The sequence below is a fragment of the Magnolia sinica genome, chromosome 15 (genome assembly GCF_029962835.1).
Source record: "Magnolia sinica isolate HGM2019 chromosome 15, MsV1, whole genome shotgun sequence".
Classification (NCBI taxonomy): domain Eukaryota; kingdom Viridiplantae; phylum Streptophyta; class Magnoliopsida; order Magnoliales; family Magnoliaceae; genus Magnolia; species Magnolia sinica.
This window is the reverse complement of record NC_080587.1, coordinates 63,829,302-63,847,769: the sequence shown is the minus strand read 5'-3', so window position 1 is coordinate 63,847,769 and position 18,468 is coordinate 63,829,302. Positions and strand designations below refer to the sequence as shown.

General features: G+C 39.7%; 1 protein-coding gene across 1 annotated transcript; it reads right to left on the bottom strand.

Moving 5' to 3' along the window:
* On the bottom strand, window positions 1-16,284 carry LOC131227392 (probable RNA-dependent RNA polymerase 1). Its single transcript, XM_058223187.1, has 5 exons — window positions 15,255-16,284; window positions 14,124-14,769; window positions 9,493-11,384; window positions 2,687-2,837; window positions 1-1,291 (listed from the first exon to the last, which is right to left on the bottom strand). Exons 2-5 carry the CDS (start codon window positions 14,649-14,651, stop codon window positions 485-487), a joined length of 3,378 nt encoding a protein of 1,125 aa, XP_058079170.1. The 5' UTR covers window positions 14,652-14,769; window positions 15,255-16,284; the 3' UTR covers window positions 1-484.
* Window positions 16,285-18,468: the final 2,184 nt, after the last annotated feature.

Below are 18,468 nucleotides of genomic sequence, written 5' to 3'. Positions count from 1 at the left end.
TATCCACTCACAACACCAAAAATCAGTTTCCATTTTTTATAGAGATTAATACATACATCAAGAAACAAAGCAGCTAAATAAAGCCACTGTCAGTCTAATACTCTTATCAAAGCACACATCAAACAAACAAATCCACATATATATATATATACAGAGCTAATGTACCATATGAAGCTCAGCCCAACATGGTTGGATGGGACCCACCTTTGGCTTGGACACACCATGGGATGGAATACTACCCAAAATCTCCCCCCATCAAATGATCCTAGCCATCTGATGAAAACAGACTTTAAAGCCAATGGTCCACATTCAACACTGACCAAATTGGACGATTAGGATAACTTAAGTCGATACGTCCCTTCCACCGTGCGGCCCACAGTATGAATGGTTTGCGTCGCCTGGAGGGAGCATTTTAATTTACAATGCCAACACTCATGTAACTAAAACATTATAAAAGAAAATGGATTGGGATCTCAACCCAACCTCAGATTGAGCCTGACAACAGCTCGGCCTCCTTACTCTTCTGCTTGATCTGAATCAGCTTGTCGTAGATGCACCATGGGAAACTGATGAAGTGGTCTCGTTTCAGCCCTTCATTGTATGTGCCAAAGTAGTCAGGATGATACGTTACATGGTACCATGCAGATGCCTTTGCGTATGCTTCATTGTCTGTGGGTGGGTCCACCTCGCTGCCCTTTTCATAGAACCACCCCCTCACTTCCTTCTTCAAGGACTGCACAGCCAGGCTTATCACCTTGACATTGTCTTCCTTTTTGTTCATGAAGGATTTTTCCAGCTTCGTGATACTGCCACTGATGATCTCTGCCTCTGTTGTAATCCCGTAATGCTCCATCAGATTACCGAGCTTGAAGTCGTACTGTTCCTTGTGCCAGCACGCCTCATCGAGGTAGTCCTCGAAGCCATCGACTTCCATGTCAGGGTCATATGACTGCTGGGCAACCTCCCTAGTGAAGGATTTGATTTGACTAGATTGCGGGGCGATGTCCTTTATTGCCCGGAAGAGCTTCCCAAGCACTCCGGTTGATTCATAGGTGCACTTGTTGGGCTTCTCCATGAAGTCGGGGTATTCCTTGACATGGAGATAGGGTGGGATTTCAGCCAGGATGCCGGTCTTGGAGAAATCGATTGCAATCGAGAAAAGTTTCGCGAGCTTGATGCACGGCTTGCTGTTGGCCTTGAGTGGCTCCTTGTCGGCAAATACAGTGTGGGTGTTCGCAATGACACGGAAGTTGTCATTGACCATGTAGTCTGTGAAGTACTCCTCGACTTCCTGCATGGGGAGAACAAATGCCATTCATGGACAGTAAAAACATAATTAAAGGGTCCAGATTCAATAAGCAAACTTCCATTAATCAGAGGTCATGATTTTCCAACTGATCTGATTTTTCGGGGATATGACAAATCTATGGTCAATCTGATTACTTGGGTGATTTGGATTTTAGTGCCTGTTTGGATAGTTGTAATTGACTGTATTGTAATGTAAAAGCGCCATTATTACGATTTTACAGTGATTGTTTAAACAGGTAAATTGGCACGTAATTCAATGGTCAAATGTAGATAAAAGATAGGCAAAGGAATTTGTAATTATTACAAAGTTACAATACCTTACAATAGAAATCGCTTATCCAAACATCAGATTAATTGTATTTTTTCCATTGATTTGACATCTCAATAATATAAAAGTATCATCATTGCACTTTTACCATGCCTATCCCAACATGGGAATTCTTGATATTGTTGACTAGGAGACATGTATTGTAATTTGTAATCATTACACTTTTACAATTCATTACAACTATGGCACAAGTACGGTAGGGGAGCTACCCCAACACTTAATTGAGGTATGGTGCCCAGCCCCCTATCGCTCGTGTCAGGACCAAGGACCGAAGTTTTAGGATTTTTCGTTTTCTAAAGGGGATCAAATGTGCTACATCGTTTTCTCTGCCCAGATGCTCTATGACCCACCTAACATTATCCAGATGGGAATTTGGAGCAGGAAAGCACCTATTTTTCTGGAGGAAAGTGGTGGCAAAATGGCAGGCATTGATAGTATGTCTATTTATGTAACCCCATGCACCGATAGCAATGTCATTAAGTCTCACAGCAGACCATAATATTCATTTTCTGTGTATATAGTTCTTTTTTCTTTTTTTCTTTTTTTTATACCAATTACAGTGCACATTACAATAAAAAAAAAAAAATGCATCAATCATTGAGTTTCTCCCAAATAATAAAACATTTGTAGTAAATTTATGAATTTAGGATGTGTTTCGATGTCCAAGTGAATGGAATTGTGAACATTCAGTTAATTAAAGGATGCGGGAACTATTAATTACCATTCCCATTATTCTTAATGAAGAAGTTACCCTTCAAATTACAGAAACATAACTTCATTTTGGAGCCTGTAACCTCGATACATAACAGCAATTCAATTCATTAGCATATCCAAATGCACCATCAATCCACAGAAGAGAAGCAGTTCAATCACAACAACTAACAAATTGGCACAAGTCCATATGATTTTAACAAGAGAAACTCATAAAAATGATTAAAAAATGGCTCAGATGACATTGCCAACTCAATGAAAAATGAGCATCAAAACATGAATGGAATAGAAATGAATTGCATATTTGTTAGGAAAGATTGCAGTATGGAAGACTTGTACCTCAATTTCAACATCGTGATCCAGCAAAACAGGCGGTTTGGCAATGTATTCCATGGGTGGGATTTGACGAGGTGGAATAAGTTTGTCATCCCAGCTTACAAAGTACACGTCTCCATCCAAATCGCTTCCCGAGCATTCATTTGGGTGTGGTCTAAAATAATAAATCGACAGACATTTATAAGCATTTTGAGATGACAAAATGTATGTGCACCAAAAGAAGCAAACAGTAGCAATGCAAAAGGTTGAGAAAATTTCTCTCGCGCATGTACTGGACTTATCTCGTGTGCTGATGTGTTAGATTCAAGCCAATCATTTCTCGTCTTGAGCTTAACATAAGGGCCTTTATGGGGAATTATTTGATACTCCAGCTGTGTATGACGCTTGATATGCAGGCCCTCAGAAATCATGCACGAGGCATATATTAACTCAAATTAAGCCCACTAAACTGTTACTCATTGTAGCAAAACCACAGTAGAGAAATCTGGTTGGTCGAACAATCCTAACCTCTTACACTTGTTCATTGAAATAGGAATGTCAGATATTTAACCGTCCAATAAATGTCCACCAATCTGATAGCAGATGATTGCATAAGTGTAATTTCGGTTCATGCTGTGTACAAACTGGGAGCCATAATTTGGATAGTTCAGTTTGATTTACTATATCGCATATGCAATTTCTAGGTAATATCTAAGTGCCTGAGTATGATCTCTCACACTCTGCTCATGACACTGGGAGGAATGATCCGAAGAGGATCTTTAGTGGTCGTGGGCAGGTTACTCTTCACCCCTACACAACCTGATTTGTGCCGGGTGTGGGCTTGGGCCTACTGTGCGAGGCCCGTGCCGGACATGGGCCAGACTTGAGCCTGGGCCTGTTGTAGCCCGGCCCAAACATGGTCCATTGACAGCCTAAATTGCAAACCAGAGAGCCAGAGGTGAGTTTGAGGACGAGGTGGTAGGGATCCAATGGGGGAGGGGACCCATTTTAGCTGCAAATCATATGGAGAGGTGTTCCATCTGAGTTGGGGGGATTAGAAACAAAGGCTTGGATATCGGAAAATGAACCATAGGTTGTTATTGGTGAAGAGATGGTTGAGGAAATTCAACATTTCCAAAAGGTTGTTCGAATGGAAGAATGAAAATTGAATTCTTTGAAGAGGGCTATCAATGCTAGTCTAGCTGGTTGGGTTGCTTGGGTATAGTTGAGATGGAAGACATTATTTCCATGGAAGCTGGATCAAAACAAGATTCTATTTCTAGTCCATTCAGCCAGGGAGAGGATAAGGATTGGCAAATCAGAAACAGGTCTTTCCCTTAGCTCACTGTTTTATCTCTTTCTGTAGGGTGTTTGGGCATTCATGGGCTGCTGCACGTGATGGACTTGGCTCACCGGTATCCCTCCCAATCCTTGGGAGATGGAGACCTTGGAATCCATAGCAGTGATGGCAATCATGGGGCTATAACTGGATATTTGTACCAACAACAACAACAATAAATAGGATCACTTTATGCTAGCAAAACTATATCTATTTATTTATTTTTTATGACAACAGGGTGTCCCTGCCTGCCCCTTTAAGGCGAGAATATTCACCTGCCAACCACCTGCATCGAGTAATTCACAGGGAGGAGATGGAAACTTGCATAGAGAGACTTAAAGAGATTACATGGAAATACTAATAGAGATTCGAGTAGTTATATTGGAAGACTAGTAGAGGATTACAAAACTAGAAATTCTCACACAAAATTTTCACTAAAAAATTCACAAGGTACTTAGAAGAAAATACTCAAAAGAAAACACTCAAACACATATATAACACTAGATCTCTCAATTTTGAGTGACACTCAAGATTTGAGACTTTTCTCTGATTATATGAAGGAAGAAAGGTGCTTTAATCATCTAGCCTTCCTGTAGAGAGATGTCATCGTACCATAATAATGTTTCCTTTCCTATAGAGAGATCCCATAGAACTCCAATAATGTTGCTTTTACTATTGAGGGATACTTGGAATTTACTTTTGCAAATGACGACACTTTACTTTTTAGAAAAGGAATCTACTATTTAGCAATTGATAGAAAATTAGCTATCTATCCTAGATGAGGTGGAGTTGGTACAGCTTCATCAAAAAAAAAAAAAAGAAACCACTTTGTCCTTTAGTAATAGGGAGCCTTGATAGTGAATCATCATGCTGCCTTTTGAAGATGCTAATTCGACTGAGGAATTCTAAGGCCGCTGTGAGAGTTCTTAATCAAGAGTAATGTTGATTTTTTCTTTTTAATCAATCTTCCCCTTCTCTCCCTTGGAGCATTGAGGTTACCGATGCTGGAGATATAACTAGATCAAGATTAAGACAATCGTCTTCCTTATCATTTCCATGGGATGCTTCTAAAAGATCCTTAGGAATTTTGGGGATACCAAGATCCATATTGACTTCCTTTAAGAGGGCATCTCCAAGTTTATCAAATAATTCGACTTTTTATCATTCTGGATTTCAAATTAAAATCCTCTATTTAAGACTTTCTCAAAGTGAATTTTTCACGGTAAGGGATTTTGAGGATACAGAAACTATCTTTTAGCAAATACTCAAATTTGAATTTGTCCCACTACTTAAGGTCAATATGCCTTTCAAGAATAGGCAGAAAGGATTAGGAATTAAATGTGAATTCCCATCTTAGAATCCAAGGAACGAAATTACCAATAAACAAATATAAAGAATTCAATCGCAATAAGATGGAGAAGAATTTAGTTTTCAATTATTTGAGCTTGTAATAAAGGGCTGAGAGAAGAAGTTGTGCAGTTACTCCAAGATTTTCCCACCATGAGAAAAACCAAACAGAGAAGCTAGAGTTGAAAGAAGAATCAAACCGAAGAAACCAAGAGTTTTTAAACTGTCAATTTTGATAATAATAATAATAATAATAATAATAATAATAATAATAACTCATTGTCCCAAGCCTTTTACATAGCCCCAGTAGTTGTAATAAACATAACTATCATAAGGAAATTTTATTTTTTAGGGCTTGTAAAGTTTATTGATTCCCCATTTAGGGGGAGGGAGAAATGATATTGGAAATTGTGAATAGGTAATTTCCGAGGCATTTTCTCCATAAAAGTGTTTGATTTGAACACTTTCTAAGTCTTGAAGGACTTTAGAATAGTATTCCTGAGTTTTACCACGTGATGGGGCTATAAGGTATTTACCTTCTAGAGGAATGCATTTTGCTACTATTTGATGAATTGGATACGAAGTATCGTTGGGTTCTATGGGTATTACGTAGAATCTGACCCGAGATGTATGGACTTAGGTTATTAACCCCTCATTTAACTATTGAGAATAAGCTTAAATTCTTATTATAGGAGACCGTCATCAACATTACTCTTAATCAAGAATCTCAAAGAGGCCTTAGAATTCCTTAGGCGAATTCGCATCTTTAAAAGGTAGCATAATGATTCACTATCAATAGTCCTCATCACTAAAGGACAAAGTGATCTCTCTCTGACGAAGCCAGACTAACTCCACCTCATCCAGGACATGTCACTAATTTTTCATCAATCACTAAAAAGCATATTCATTTTCTAAAAAGTAAAAGCATCGTCATTCACAAAAGTAGATTCCAAGCATTCATCAACAATAAAAACAACATCTTTGGAGTATTATGGAATCTCTCTATACAATAAAAGTAACATTATTATGGTACGATGGCATCTCTTTATAAGAAGGCTAAATCATTGAAGTGCCTTTCCTCCACATAATCAAAGAGAAGCCTCAAAGCTTGAGCATCATTGAAGCATAGAGATTAATTGTGGTAAATTTGTTTTTGAATGTTTTCTTCTAAGTATTTTCTTTTGAGCGTCTTTGAAATCTTTGAGTGAGAATTCTCTGTGAGAATTTCTAGTTTTGTAATCCTCTACAAGTCTTCCAACAAAACTGTTTGAATCTCTGTAAATATTTCTGTGTAATCTCTTTCAGTGTCTCTATGTAAGTTTCCATCTATATATAGTTTTGTTGGCATAAGTAGTAACTAGATACTAGTGCCGCAAGCAAGGAGGATTACTCAAGGGCATGGGCGGAAAGTTGGTTGAAGCAAGAGGAGAAGATTCTCAAATAAGCGGATCAAGTAGAAGAAAATTATTTAAGGTATTTGATATGAAATATCATGAAATTTCACATTATTTGGTGCAACCAAACACACCCTTAGCAAAGAAGGTGACTCTAAAAAGACTGGTGCAACTAGAAAGAAGGTTTTGAATATCAATATTGGAGGGTGTATCAACAATGCTGGAAAACAATACAAATAGATTGCCTATAAGCTTCACTACTTTGCTACTCCTTCGCATATCATGTGTTCATATTTTATTGTACTGATGTCTAAATATTTGAATCATGTTGGTTTTCAATGTATTTCCTAAATCCAAAATACTACTATAGCCGAAATCTCTTCGAAGACAATTCGCTTAAGAGGCTTGTATATGAAGTGTACGCCACTTATTCCTCGACTATCCGGGGAAAGGCACATTTGGTATTGAGGTAAATATATTCGGCACTTACATTCTCCATATCTACATCTCAACTATTTCATACTTACCTTTGCTACTATATGCCATCAACATATTGTTAAATTCTGCGACACAGTTGGAAATTTGGAATATTTAGCTACCAAGCCCCGATGAGGTCGAGGAGCATCATGATGCCATGTGAGTTGGTACATTTAAAGTTAGTTTTCATATTATTTTATCAAAATTGAAACTTATTAAATAAGTTTAAAATTCACAGGCGAATGGCGGGCCATGTACAGGACTAACTACAAGATTTTATAACAATTGGCTGTTTGTGTGCTCGCGCAGATGGTCTCCTACTCACCATGTGAAAGAAATTTGAGCACATTTTCCCTCATCCACACAAATAAGTGCAACAGACTGGGGTACGATAGGCTTTAGAAGTTAGTGTATTATCACTACAATATGAAGATAGGAGAGGGGCTGATCCGAGGCGAAAAAAGAACAAAAGCTTAAGAGACCCATTAGACTTGATGGTGGTCGGACATCATGCATTTATTGAGTCCGAGGAAGAGGATCCAGTTTGCTCGTGGGTTAGGTTGGATGACTTGGATACTTCGGATGAACAACCAAAGCCACATGTAACGTTAAGGAGCAACAAAAATCTTCAGATAAGGCATTCGACCCATTGACGAGGAGTCTAGATGGCAGCCCGTGACAATCACTATCACATGGGACATGTGGCGAGCAAACATTATCTGAAACCGAGACTCAGAAAAAAGAGTGATGCTGGCGATGGTAGTGATGACAGCGATGATGATGACAGTGATGGTGACTCTGATGATAGTAGCGGTGATGGTGATGATGGTGACGAGGATGGTGGCGGCAAGAGAGAGTCTCAAATGCCTTTTAGCCCATTCATCAGGGAGAGAAATTTTGATCATGCCACTTAGGACACTGACCATGGTTCTCGTCCAAATGAACCACGGCCCCGTCTTGTCATTAACAAGGCATATACTTGTAAGAAGTTATTGGAGAAGAAGAAGACCACACAACTAACATAATTAGAGGAGTGATTATTGGGCATATCCATGAAGGACACAGACGGTTGTGGGAGTATTAGAGACTCTAGACTGGGATCACGGAGGATAGAGGGGAGCTTGAGTTCTAGGCCACAACATGATTATGGATCACAGACACAGAAGAGCAGCTCAAGCTCTTTGCCACAATATAGGTATGGATATGGAGCTAGTGGATATGCAAAGAGTGACTTCACTTCCGCATATGGGCAGGGAAATGGGTAACAATATGGATATTGAGAGCAGTATGGATACCCATGAGTTCCATCTATGCCCATACCAGATCCATATCAGCCATAAACTCTGACTATTACACAGTACCCACGGATGGGCATATTGGTTCAGTTCGGAGAGGATAAGTACCAACATTATGTCAAGTATCTTAGCTGGTATCATTCTATTATGACTTGGGCACAGTACTGTCGATTTGTGGAGCAACAGTATTATTCCTAGCCCCGTCAAAATGGAGACGATGATTACAAGCCACCGTGCAACTCTATGTGGGTCTAAGCCATAGCCAGTCACATCATTGATAGGTATGTTTCTCAATTTTTACTTCTTTTCTTGCTTTTGAATGAATTAATTGTGTTTTCATACATGTCTTGATACATTTATAAATGTTATGCATTCAATTTGAATATAGTTGCATTAATTCAATCAAACAGCGCATAGCCTAGGACCCTATGCAAAGGAAACCTATTATGTGCACTTCTTTTTTGAGATGTTATGATTTAAAAGTATGCATTAAGGTATTTTTTAACAATCCCGAAAGTTTCATTGAAAAATTCAACCATTTTCCCAATGTTTCCCCATGTTTCCCAAATAGTGCAATAAGTTACCCAATACAAATGATATATCCCATGCGATAACCGATCATATATGCATCCCAAGGGTGCCATACGTAGCATGATACTGATATTTCGAACACTAGATAGCCCTTAACAAAGTTTCACAGCCGAGCAATTACATGAGTTCCACTAAAGCTCAAAAGCAAGGAATTCACTCACATTCACATACTCAAAACATTAAACAGGTTATTAGGACAAAAGAACATGTAACTACCACTTACAACCAATAAGATTCTGCACAAGCATATAATATATTGTTATTAGCATCCACAGCAAGGTTATGGTGAACTCAATAATATCCGTAATAGAAGGGTTAACACAAAACCATAGAAGCATCTGATATTTTGAAATTAAATTTTAAATGTAAGTTGCAAGAATGTCTGACCTTTTTCCTTTTTGTGGAAAAACCACGCAGTCAACCATATGGTGTAAAGCTGGGACATTGACGGCCCGCAAGACACGCACGTCACCTGGGTGGAGACATGGGCATTTAGCAACAAGTACTCTACCCTCGAGCACAGTAGACCTCTTATCAGAGTCATCTCTTCTGAATGTAAACAGTTCATTATCATAAAGCTGCTTACTCCCAACGCAAGATATTTGAACAAACACCTGCCCATATTCTAGAGTCCTAGTTTCATCAAGGCATCCCAACATTGATCTTCCATTTGGAACAAAAATCCGTGTCTTAGTCCTCATTTCCAACAGCTTTGATGCCCGAAAAGTTTGCAGCATCATTGAGAGGAATGGCTCAGCATCAGGCTTATAACCACACGTCAGCATTTCTCTAAGGACCCGATTGTGTTCTCCCGGAGACATGTCCTCGAGTGCCTCCTGTGCTCTTATCGGATCCGTTAAAATCATGTCCAGTTGTTTTACAGCTTCTTTTTGCTTAATTTCAAACACACGATCTCTAACTCCAAGCGTTGACAGAAGAGTGATCAACTGTCGATTGAGGAAAAAAGGCTGATATTTGCTCCACCCCAAAACATCCAGTTTTGTGTTGTCCGATTCATACTTGAGCATGCTTTTTCTCAAGGACAACTTAGATGGAGACGTGGGATCCACAGCTACAACACCTTTGTACCCACCATATCTAATTTGGAATGCCGATGGAGTCAAACCTCCAATGTCACACTTTATAGCCACGCTTTTAGCAAAATCAGCTGAAATTTTTCCAATTCCATCCGAGAAATTATATTTATTGTTTTTAATCTCTATATCAGGAATATGTTCAATTTCATGCCTATCGATGCTCAACGTTTCTTTCGATGACCCAAACGATTGACCCAATCGGGCCGCATATTTTGCCACGTTCCTTATCTTACTAAAGTCTCCCATCCACTTCCTTATACCAGCTGCATTGAGTCCACACCTTGCTGCAAACATCCATGCAGAATTCTCCTTTAATTGACTTGAAGAGAATGCGAGAAATTCAAACTTCTTATCACCAATAACTATGCCATTTCTCAAAGTGGAGAGTATCCTTCTATAAACATCAGTGTGCTGTTCACCATTTGCCAGAACTGCCCGCAGTACCAAATCCGTCGACCGTATTTTTTCCGAATCCTCATCAACGAAAGTAACACGAAGGAAGTTATCTATATCTTCAGCATACTCGCGTAATACACGATTCGAGATGCTGACCTCAGGCCTGCAAAAGTACACTTTCGTGGGGGTGATTTGAACCCTGTGGACATAGACCAAACCTGGATTCAATGAAATGGTGGTGGATTTTGGAGGATGGCGGGATGCACAGTAGTTTCCATACTGCTCGTGAAGCCATTTTGCAGGTTCGAAGCAGGAATCTTTTAGATGTGATAGACTCTCCAGGGCATGTTCCACATAGTGAATAGATACCAGACGAGGATCGAGCAACCTAAAGAAATCGTCATCGAGTGTGGGCCCTATGATGATCCCATTCTGAACCAAACTGTTTACCTTGAACAGAATTGTATATGGTAATTGAATCCTCTGGTGAGGCCCAACAATGGGGACAAGATTCAAACCATGAGAGAAGGAAAAACCGCTCTCCAAGACAAATTGGCCTTCAATTTCTTTAAAACATACAAAGTTCTCATGGATATCAGGAAGCCTGCAGCCGTATGGAATTTCCAAACACAATGCAGAAGATTGGCCGATTGCAGATGACGGAGAGAAATCGGTTGCTCTGACCCAATGATTGCTTGATATGTCCTTGAAGTAGTTTAAATTAGGATCTTCATATATAGATTGACTGATCAGAGGCTTCTTGTAAATCCGCAGAGCAGCTTGCAACTACAAATTAGGAAAACATATCAAACATTACCATTTAAATTTCTGCTGCAAGAAACAACAGAAAACATTGAAGAGGTTGCTGTTTGGTGCGCTGTGCATCTGCAAGTCTTATTGTGAGCAACTGCAATAATTTGGACACGTGGTACAACAGTTAATTACCCAGACCAGCCATTGGGTGGGTCCCACCATGCATCAGCATGGTAGAAAAACCTCACTGATCGGATGATCTTAACCATGCAATCAGTGACTGTCAAATGGACACTAGAAAATAATGCTGGCAATGGTCAAAACTGAACAGGAAAAGGTCTCAGTCATCAGATAGGTCCATCCAATCAATGCAATTTGGGATTTGGTCCATCCAGTCTGCAATCCACCCATTGAACTGATCAGATCACAGATTTGATCTCCCAACATTAGTAAAAAGCCAAACTTAGAAATAGGATAAAACGGCTGCTGAAACAAACATGGTCAGAATGAGGAAGGTACCAGACCTTCGGAAAGGAGACAGAATACTTGTTTGTTCTAGTATGGCTAAATGGTACAGGGATTAAAAGAAGGCTCATTTCCAAACAAGAAGAGAACCAGAAAAAAAAAACTCACTTTCCTTGCTAGGATATAAGCCCATTAAAGAAACACCATTGAAATGTTGGTTATTGTAATTGAGAAGCAAATCCATATTCATGAATTAAGGGCTGGTACAAAGCTATTTTAATTGTTTATACCGTAGTTTAAAAACTTGACATGTCAACTCAAAACTCAACTGAGTTGACTTGACTCAACTAGAATTCAAGACTCTCGACAGAAACTCAATTCATTTGATGAGTTCTAACCAAGTCTCCTTCAAGTTCTTTTTCACCTTCTCTCCTAGACTTTCTAGATTTTTCCTAAGATTGTCTAGGTTTTTCCTAGATTATAATAGATTAAACATTTAAAATATACCCCCACAACAAAAATGTGAGCAGCATTTGGCCAATTTTATCTCCGCAATTAGTCATTGAAAGGATTTTAAGACAAAAGAATATTGATGTGTTCAACCAGGGGTATTTCTCTCATTTATGATGAAAGTAGGCTGCGACCTAACCTTTTCTATCTTCTATTGGTGTAGCCCACACACATCGCAAAAACTTATGAGACAATGCAACAAAAAGCTTTTTGGGGCCGACCATGATGTCTTTGTGACATCCACTCATCCATCAGCTACGGCGGTTCATCATATGATTGGAGGCCAAAACCAAAGGCATATTTAAAACTCAAGTAGGCCAAATCACTGGAAACATTGGGATAGTGATGGCACACCTGGCCACTCCCTTCCCCTCCGATCCCTCTCCCTCTCTCGACGTGCATCCCATGTGCCACCCCCTAGTGTATGTAACTAATTATTTAATTCCGACTATTTTTGAGTTGTCCATTAAGTATTCAGTACCTCCCAACACGATGGACTTCTAAATCAAGTTGCATTTTCAAGTTTTAAAACCACATTTTATACCATTATGAAAGCATTTTCCCCCTTTGTATGAGTATGCTTTGTCTAGTCAGAAACTCAACAGAAGTAATAGAAAATAGCAAATCTCTGCTAGCAAAAACCAAGTACTTTTGTGTCTGAATACGAATTAATGCAACCAGGCCACTCAATCTCCTAGAGGGGCCTAGATATGGCAATGTGTGATCTCATCTACTTAAGATGGCAAAAGCATAATAATAGCAAAAGCAAATCTAGGAAATAATCCTCAAAATTTTCAATCACATCTTCAAATAAACCTCATATCATCCATCACATCCTCCCATATCTCCCCCAAATCTATAAATTAGTAGCTCAACATCAACACATATTGGGCCCTATGGTGGGTCATGGGCTTAGGTAGGCTGTGGGCCTGCATCAGCAGTTAAGGATACAACATGTCACCATAGGATGAGTGTAGCTGAAATGAGGATGTTGAGATGGATGAGTGGCAAGAAAAGGATAAAATTACAAATGAATGCATTCGAAGAAATATAGAACTAGAACCAATAGGCAATGAGATGAAGGAATGTAGACTTCGATGGTTTGGTCATGTGAAATGGAGACCAAGAACTGTACTGGCAAGAAAGAGTGAGTTGGTACAAATTGAATGCTCTAAAACGGCAGGGAGAAGGCCCAAAATGACATGGGTAGAGGTAGTAAGAAAAGACTTGATGACCCATGGTCTGACTGAAGTTATGGCCCTTGATAGAGTGGAATGGAGGAAAATGATTCATGGAGCTGACCCCAGTTAGTTTGGATAAGGTTAGATGATGATGGTGATGGTCAATCAATTATATGATTTTTTCCCCCAAAAATACAGAGTTTAACCTGAGTTTTGCAAACAAAGGTTCTAGCAGAGAAGTGAAGTTTTTTAAGCCACGTGCATGCGAGAGAGCCCGTTTACACACCATCATGTGTCAAAGTGTCACTTGCTGTGCAATCTAGTCAATCCATTGGGTGGGCCTGACCATGTAAATTATCTTATTTGTCCCAAAACCAACTCAAAGCCTAGCCTGGATCTAAAAACCCAATGAATGCCTGATGGGTACCTGAACCCCAGTTAACCCAGGTACGGGCACTATTGTTTACCCAACCTGAACCAAACCCATTGACAGCCCCACTAACTAAGAGTAATTACTTATTCAGCACATAAAACATAGATAATCATGCCTAAAAGAGAAATTATTGATCTCGGAATCCAGAAAAAATAAAATAGATCATGGTTTGGCAGTTCATACCTGTATCAAGAGAAACTTAGCAGCTTGTCCATGTGAGTGGCGCAGCTGGATTTGCCAAATGTTGCCATAAAAGAGTTCAAGCTTGTACTGGACACTGTGACAAGTCAGTAAGAACTTCAATTTTTGCAGATGGAAATCAAAGTTAACTTCAACGTTGCTGACACTCCAAAGAGCAGAAAAACTTTCGTCCGTAATCTGACAGCCGAAATGCAGAGTCGCAGGTTCGAACTTAAACATTGTGGTCCTTGGCTTCGGCACGATATCACGTGCCGCATCTCGGGTTTTAAGAACAGAACCCTCATACGACAGCTGCCGCTGATTAGCCATAGCGGTTATATCTTTGGCACAACTACTCGTTGTGAATTGAATGATCACGAATGTGCTTGATCTTGGGCTGATGGCCTTGGGTGGTCTAACCTTAAGTGCATAAACAGTCCCCTCACCCGTGTATCTCTCAAAAAACTCCTTCACATTTTCCGCACTCACATTCGAAGGGAAACCCAAAACCTGAATTGTCCCACCTCCCATGTTGTGAGAGTTGATCAAATATAGCTGGGGTTGAGATGGTATAGCTCAATTGGACGGTTCTTCGTGCTGCAATCACGAGGCCACGGCTCTGACCCTCGCTTCAATTGCAACAAAAAATCTACAGCAGCAAGACACATGTTAGCAAGTCAATGTCTGCTAGAATGTAAACTTCAAGTATTTGCGAGATTTAGAACAATCATTAGTACACACAAAACTCAAACTCATGCAATGGTATAGGTTTGTGTTTGGTTGCACTAAATATCAAGGAATTTCATGATACTTGATGATTAATCAGTCTAAAGGTTAGTTTGGTAGCATGGATTTTAAATCCTGTAGAATTCAGTGGACTTTGCAAATCCGCTTTGGGGTGGGAATGCCAAAAAGGGCTCTTTGGGGGGATTTTGATTCCTCAAAAATCCAAATCCCTCCCATTCCATTGTATGAAACAACCAAAAAAAAAAGAGACAACAAATCCCCACAAATCCTTCCCATTCCCTACTGCCAAACGAGCCCTAATTTCATGCAACCTAAATCACCGATAAAGATAATCAAGCCTTAAAAGAGTTCCTCAACCAAGTTACTAGATATCATATAGATAAGGACCTGTTCGGAATGTCCCCAAATTCAGATGGAAGCGTGCAGCCACTGTCCCCATTGAGAATGTGATCATAACAACCTTGTTTTCAGCTCATTCTCATTCAAGGTGGATTTCTTGGATGGGAGCGTTAAGCACATCCCGTCCAGGTGAATCGCCTCAAATCGGCTCCTTTTCTGCAAAATGCATATCAGTTGGCTCTCGTACATCCAAAGAGGCCCTAAGATGGTCATTCATTTCTACCCAAATACAGTATCGATTGATGAGGTTTGAAATATCCACCATCCCAATTCAGAAATGGGAAGATAATGGCTCAAGCATGCTTTTACTGCATCTCATTTTAGTAGCTTTTGCAGTTTGCATTTTGAGAGAGATGTCTCTGCTTCTCAAAATGCACATGGGTCAGGCAACGTTCCAATCCATTATCATTCAGAGTGCCATCCAAACAGACTCTCAGACAGATTCAAGACAAAGAACAACACAATCTCGTCGAAGTTATCTTCTTTCGCTCTTTCCACCAAAGCTACAAGTTCGAGTTGTAAAATCCCCTTCACAATTCAGAAGATAAGCATCCCTACGGAATAAAAAAGGAAGCAGTCTTCAAGCAAGACACTGGAAGATCCGAGTGGGCGAGGGACCATCTACTCAGCAAGCTTCGAAACCCATCGTTAATGGCGGATTCATCAGGTATGCATTGATTCAACGGATAGGAATTAAATCTCCTTCGTTTACATGTGGTATGAGAGCTGTGAGAATGAATGAGGAAGCAGAAGAAGATGGCTTTAATGGCGGTTTCTATTGCAGGCATCCCTCTTGAGAATTGTGTGTGGAAACAGCAATGTCGAGTACCACCGACGACAGCTGCTGCAATTCGTTCATCGTTATTACTGCCGGAGACAGGGACCTCTCTATGCCCTAGATCCTGGCACAATGCCCTCAATTCCAGCGCTGTGAAATCCATCTCCGGCCGGAATCGTTGGCAGCCGTTATGTATAACGACGGGGGTATCTGTGCAGAGGGGTTTATGTGGGAATACAAAAAGGGGTATCTGTGTAGAGGGGTTTGTGTGGGAATACAAAACGGGCGGGAGCGTATTAGGGTAGTGGACTCATTAGCTTTTTAAGTACCGAGGAAACTCTGTAGGGCCCACCGTCGATGTATGTGTCTAATCCACACTGTCCATCGGTTGCAGTTGGGGACTACCACACACCAGTACCTAGATAGAGACGGACGGTCCCTGACGCGGAATAGCTACTGAACCCGACGGTAGCGAGTTGTCTACCGAGGTGACGTCATCACATTCTTTGGTCCACGATGTATTTGTTGTATCCACATCTTAGGTCCATTTGGAAAGATCATGTTAGCGTACGAGCCAAAGGGTGAGGAAGCGGACACACCAGCTATATAGCTGATGTATTAACGTCAGCAAATTCTGTAGGTCCCATTATAAAGTATGTGTTATATCCAAACCGTCCATCCATCTATTTGGCCAGATCGTATTAAGGCTTGAACCTAAAAAAAGAAAGATCTAAAGATAAAGTGGACCACACTGTGGGGGATTGAACGTCTACCATTGAAACCCTTATGGGGTCACAGAAGTTTCGGATGAATATGAAATTTGTTTATCCTCTTCATCCAGGTATTTGTAACCTTATGAACGGATTGGATGGAAAATAAACATTATTGTGGGCCCTATGATTTTTTAGCGGTGAAAATAATTATTCCCACTGATATTTTTGGTGCGGTCCGTTTGAACTTTAGATATGATTCTTATTGTCTAAAGTTATAAAATGATCTCAAAAAATTGATAAACGGCGTGGATATAATAAATAAATCAGTGTAGGATTCATGTAAATTTGATCTCATTTGAACCATTTGGGCCACCAAAGCATGAGCTAGATCCAAAGTTCTTATTGTCTAAAGTTATAAAATGATCTCAAAATATTGATAAACGGTGTGGATATAATAAATAAATCAGTGTAGGATTCATGTAAATTTGATCTCACTTGAACCATTTGGGCCACCAAAGAATGAGCTAGATCCAAAGTAAAGCCGCCCCCCCCCCCCCCCAGCGGCAATTGAACCTTTCTGGTCTCCCTGTTATGTTTATTTGAGATCAAAACTTGTTTTATAAGTTAATTCAGACTTTGAATAAGGGAAGGGATACATATTAGCTTGATCGTAAACTTTGGTGCCCCATTTTTTTTATTTTTTTTTTAATGGTAGGCGTTCAATCCCCTCTGTGGTAGGGTCCACTTGAGCTTTGGATCTTTCTTATTCTTTTGTTTATGCCCTAAAATGATCTCTCCAAATGGATGAATGGTATGGATACAACACATACATCATGGTGGGTCCCACAAAAGTGGTGACATCACTTTAGTAGCCTACTGTCCAGCTAAGTAGGTAATCCGCCTCCATTCATCCAATTTTTTTAAAATAGTTTTTAAGGGACGAGCTTGAAAATTAAGCACATTGAATGCTGAAATTAGAGCATGACATTGATCATCCAAACCTTCTCGGGGTTAGTTGTCATCCCACTGTTGATAAAGGCCTGCTTGATTTTCCATGATGATGTTAAGTTTTTACTTTTTAACCTGTTTGAAGATGAGTGAGTAATTCCACCTAGAAAATTGGTCCCAAAATGTTTGAATTAAATCTTTGGCCCCACTGTGATGTATATGATATATCCGTGTCGTCCATCTCTTTTATTAGAATATTTTAAAGCATGAGCTGAAAAATGAAAAAGATACAATGCTCAATTGGCCAACATGAAAGAAAATAATGGATTTAATTTGTCTGCCGTTAAAAATTGATTCATTTATTGGGCCCACATTGAGGTTAATTCACCATCTAACCTGTTCACATGGATAAGTGAAAAACATAAATATAAACTTGATCTAAAACTTTCAAGGGCCCCAAAAAGTTTTTAATGGTAGGCATTTGATTTTCACAATTTCGTATAGTGTGGTCCACTTGAGCTTTGGATCTACCTAATTTTTGGGCTCATTCCTTAAATTCAATTGAAATAATGAATGGACGGTGTGGATAAGCCACACACATTACAGTGGGCCCCATATTTATTTTGCAAATTTCTCCATTTAAGTGTTTGAAAAGTAACTGGTAAAGTCGGCACTAGGAAAGATGCAGTTGATTAATCATTTGCAAGGTAATTACAATTGAGCCATAAAATCAAACAGGCCCTAAGATTACACAGACATAGAC

What these genes read in the sequence shown, in the direction of transcription:
- LOC131227392 (XM_058223187.1), bottom strand. Translation starts at nt 14,651, where the DNA reads ATGGGAGGTGGGACAATTCAGGTTTTGGGTTTCCCTTCGAATGTGAGT. An exon ending in CTAAGTTTCTCTTGATACAG is followed by an intron (nt 11,385 to 14,123) that starts GTATGAACTGCC and finishes CCTAATTTGTAG; the next exon opens with TTGCAAGCTGCTCTGCGGAT. An exon ending in ATCACGATGTTGAAATTGAG is followed by an intron (nt 1,292 to 2,686) that starts GTACAAGTCTTC and finishes CTCCCCATGCAG; the next exon opens with GAAGTCGAGGAGTACTTCAC.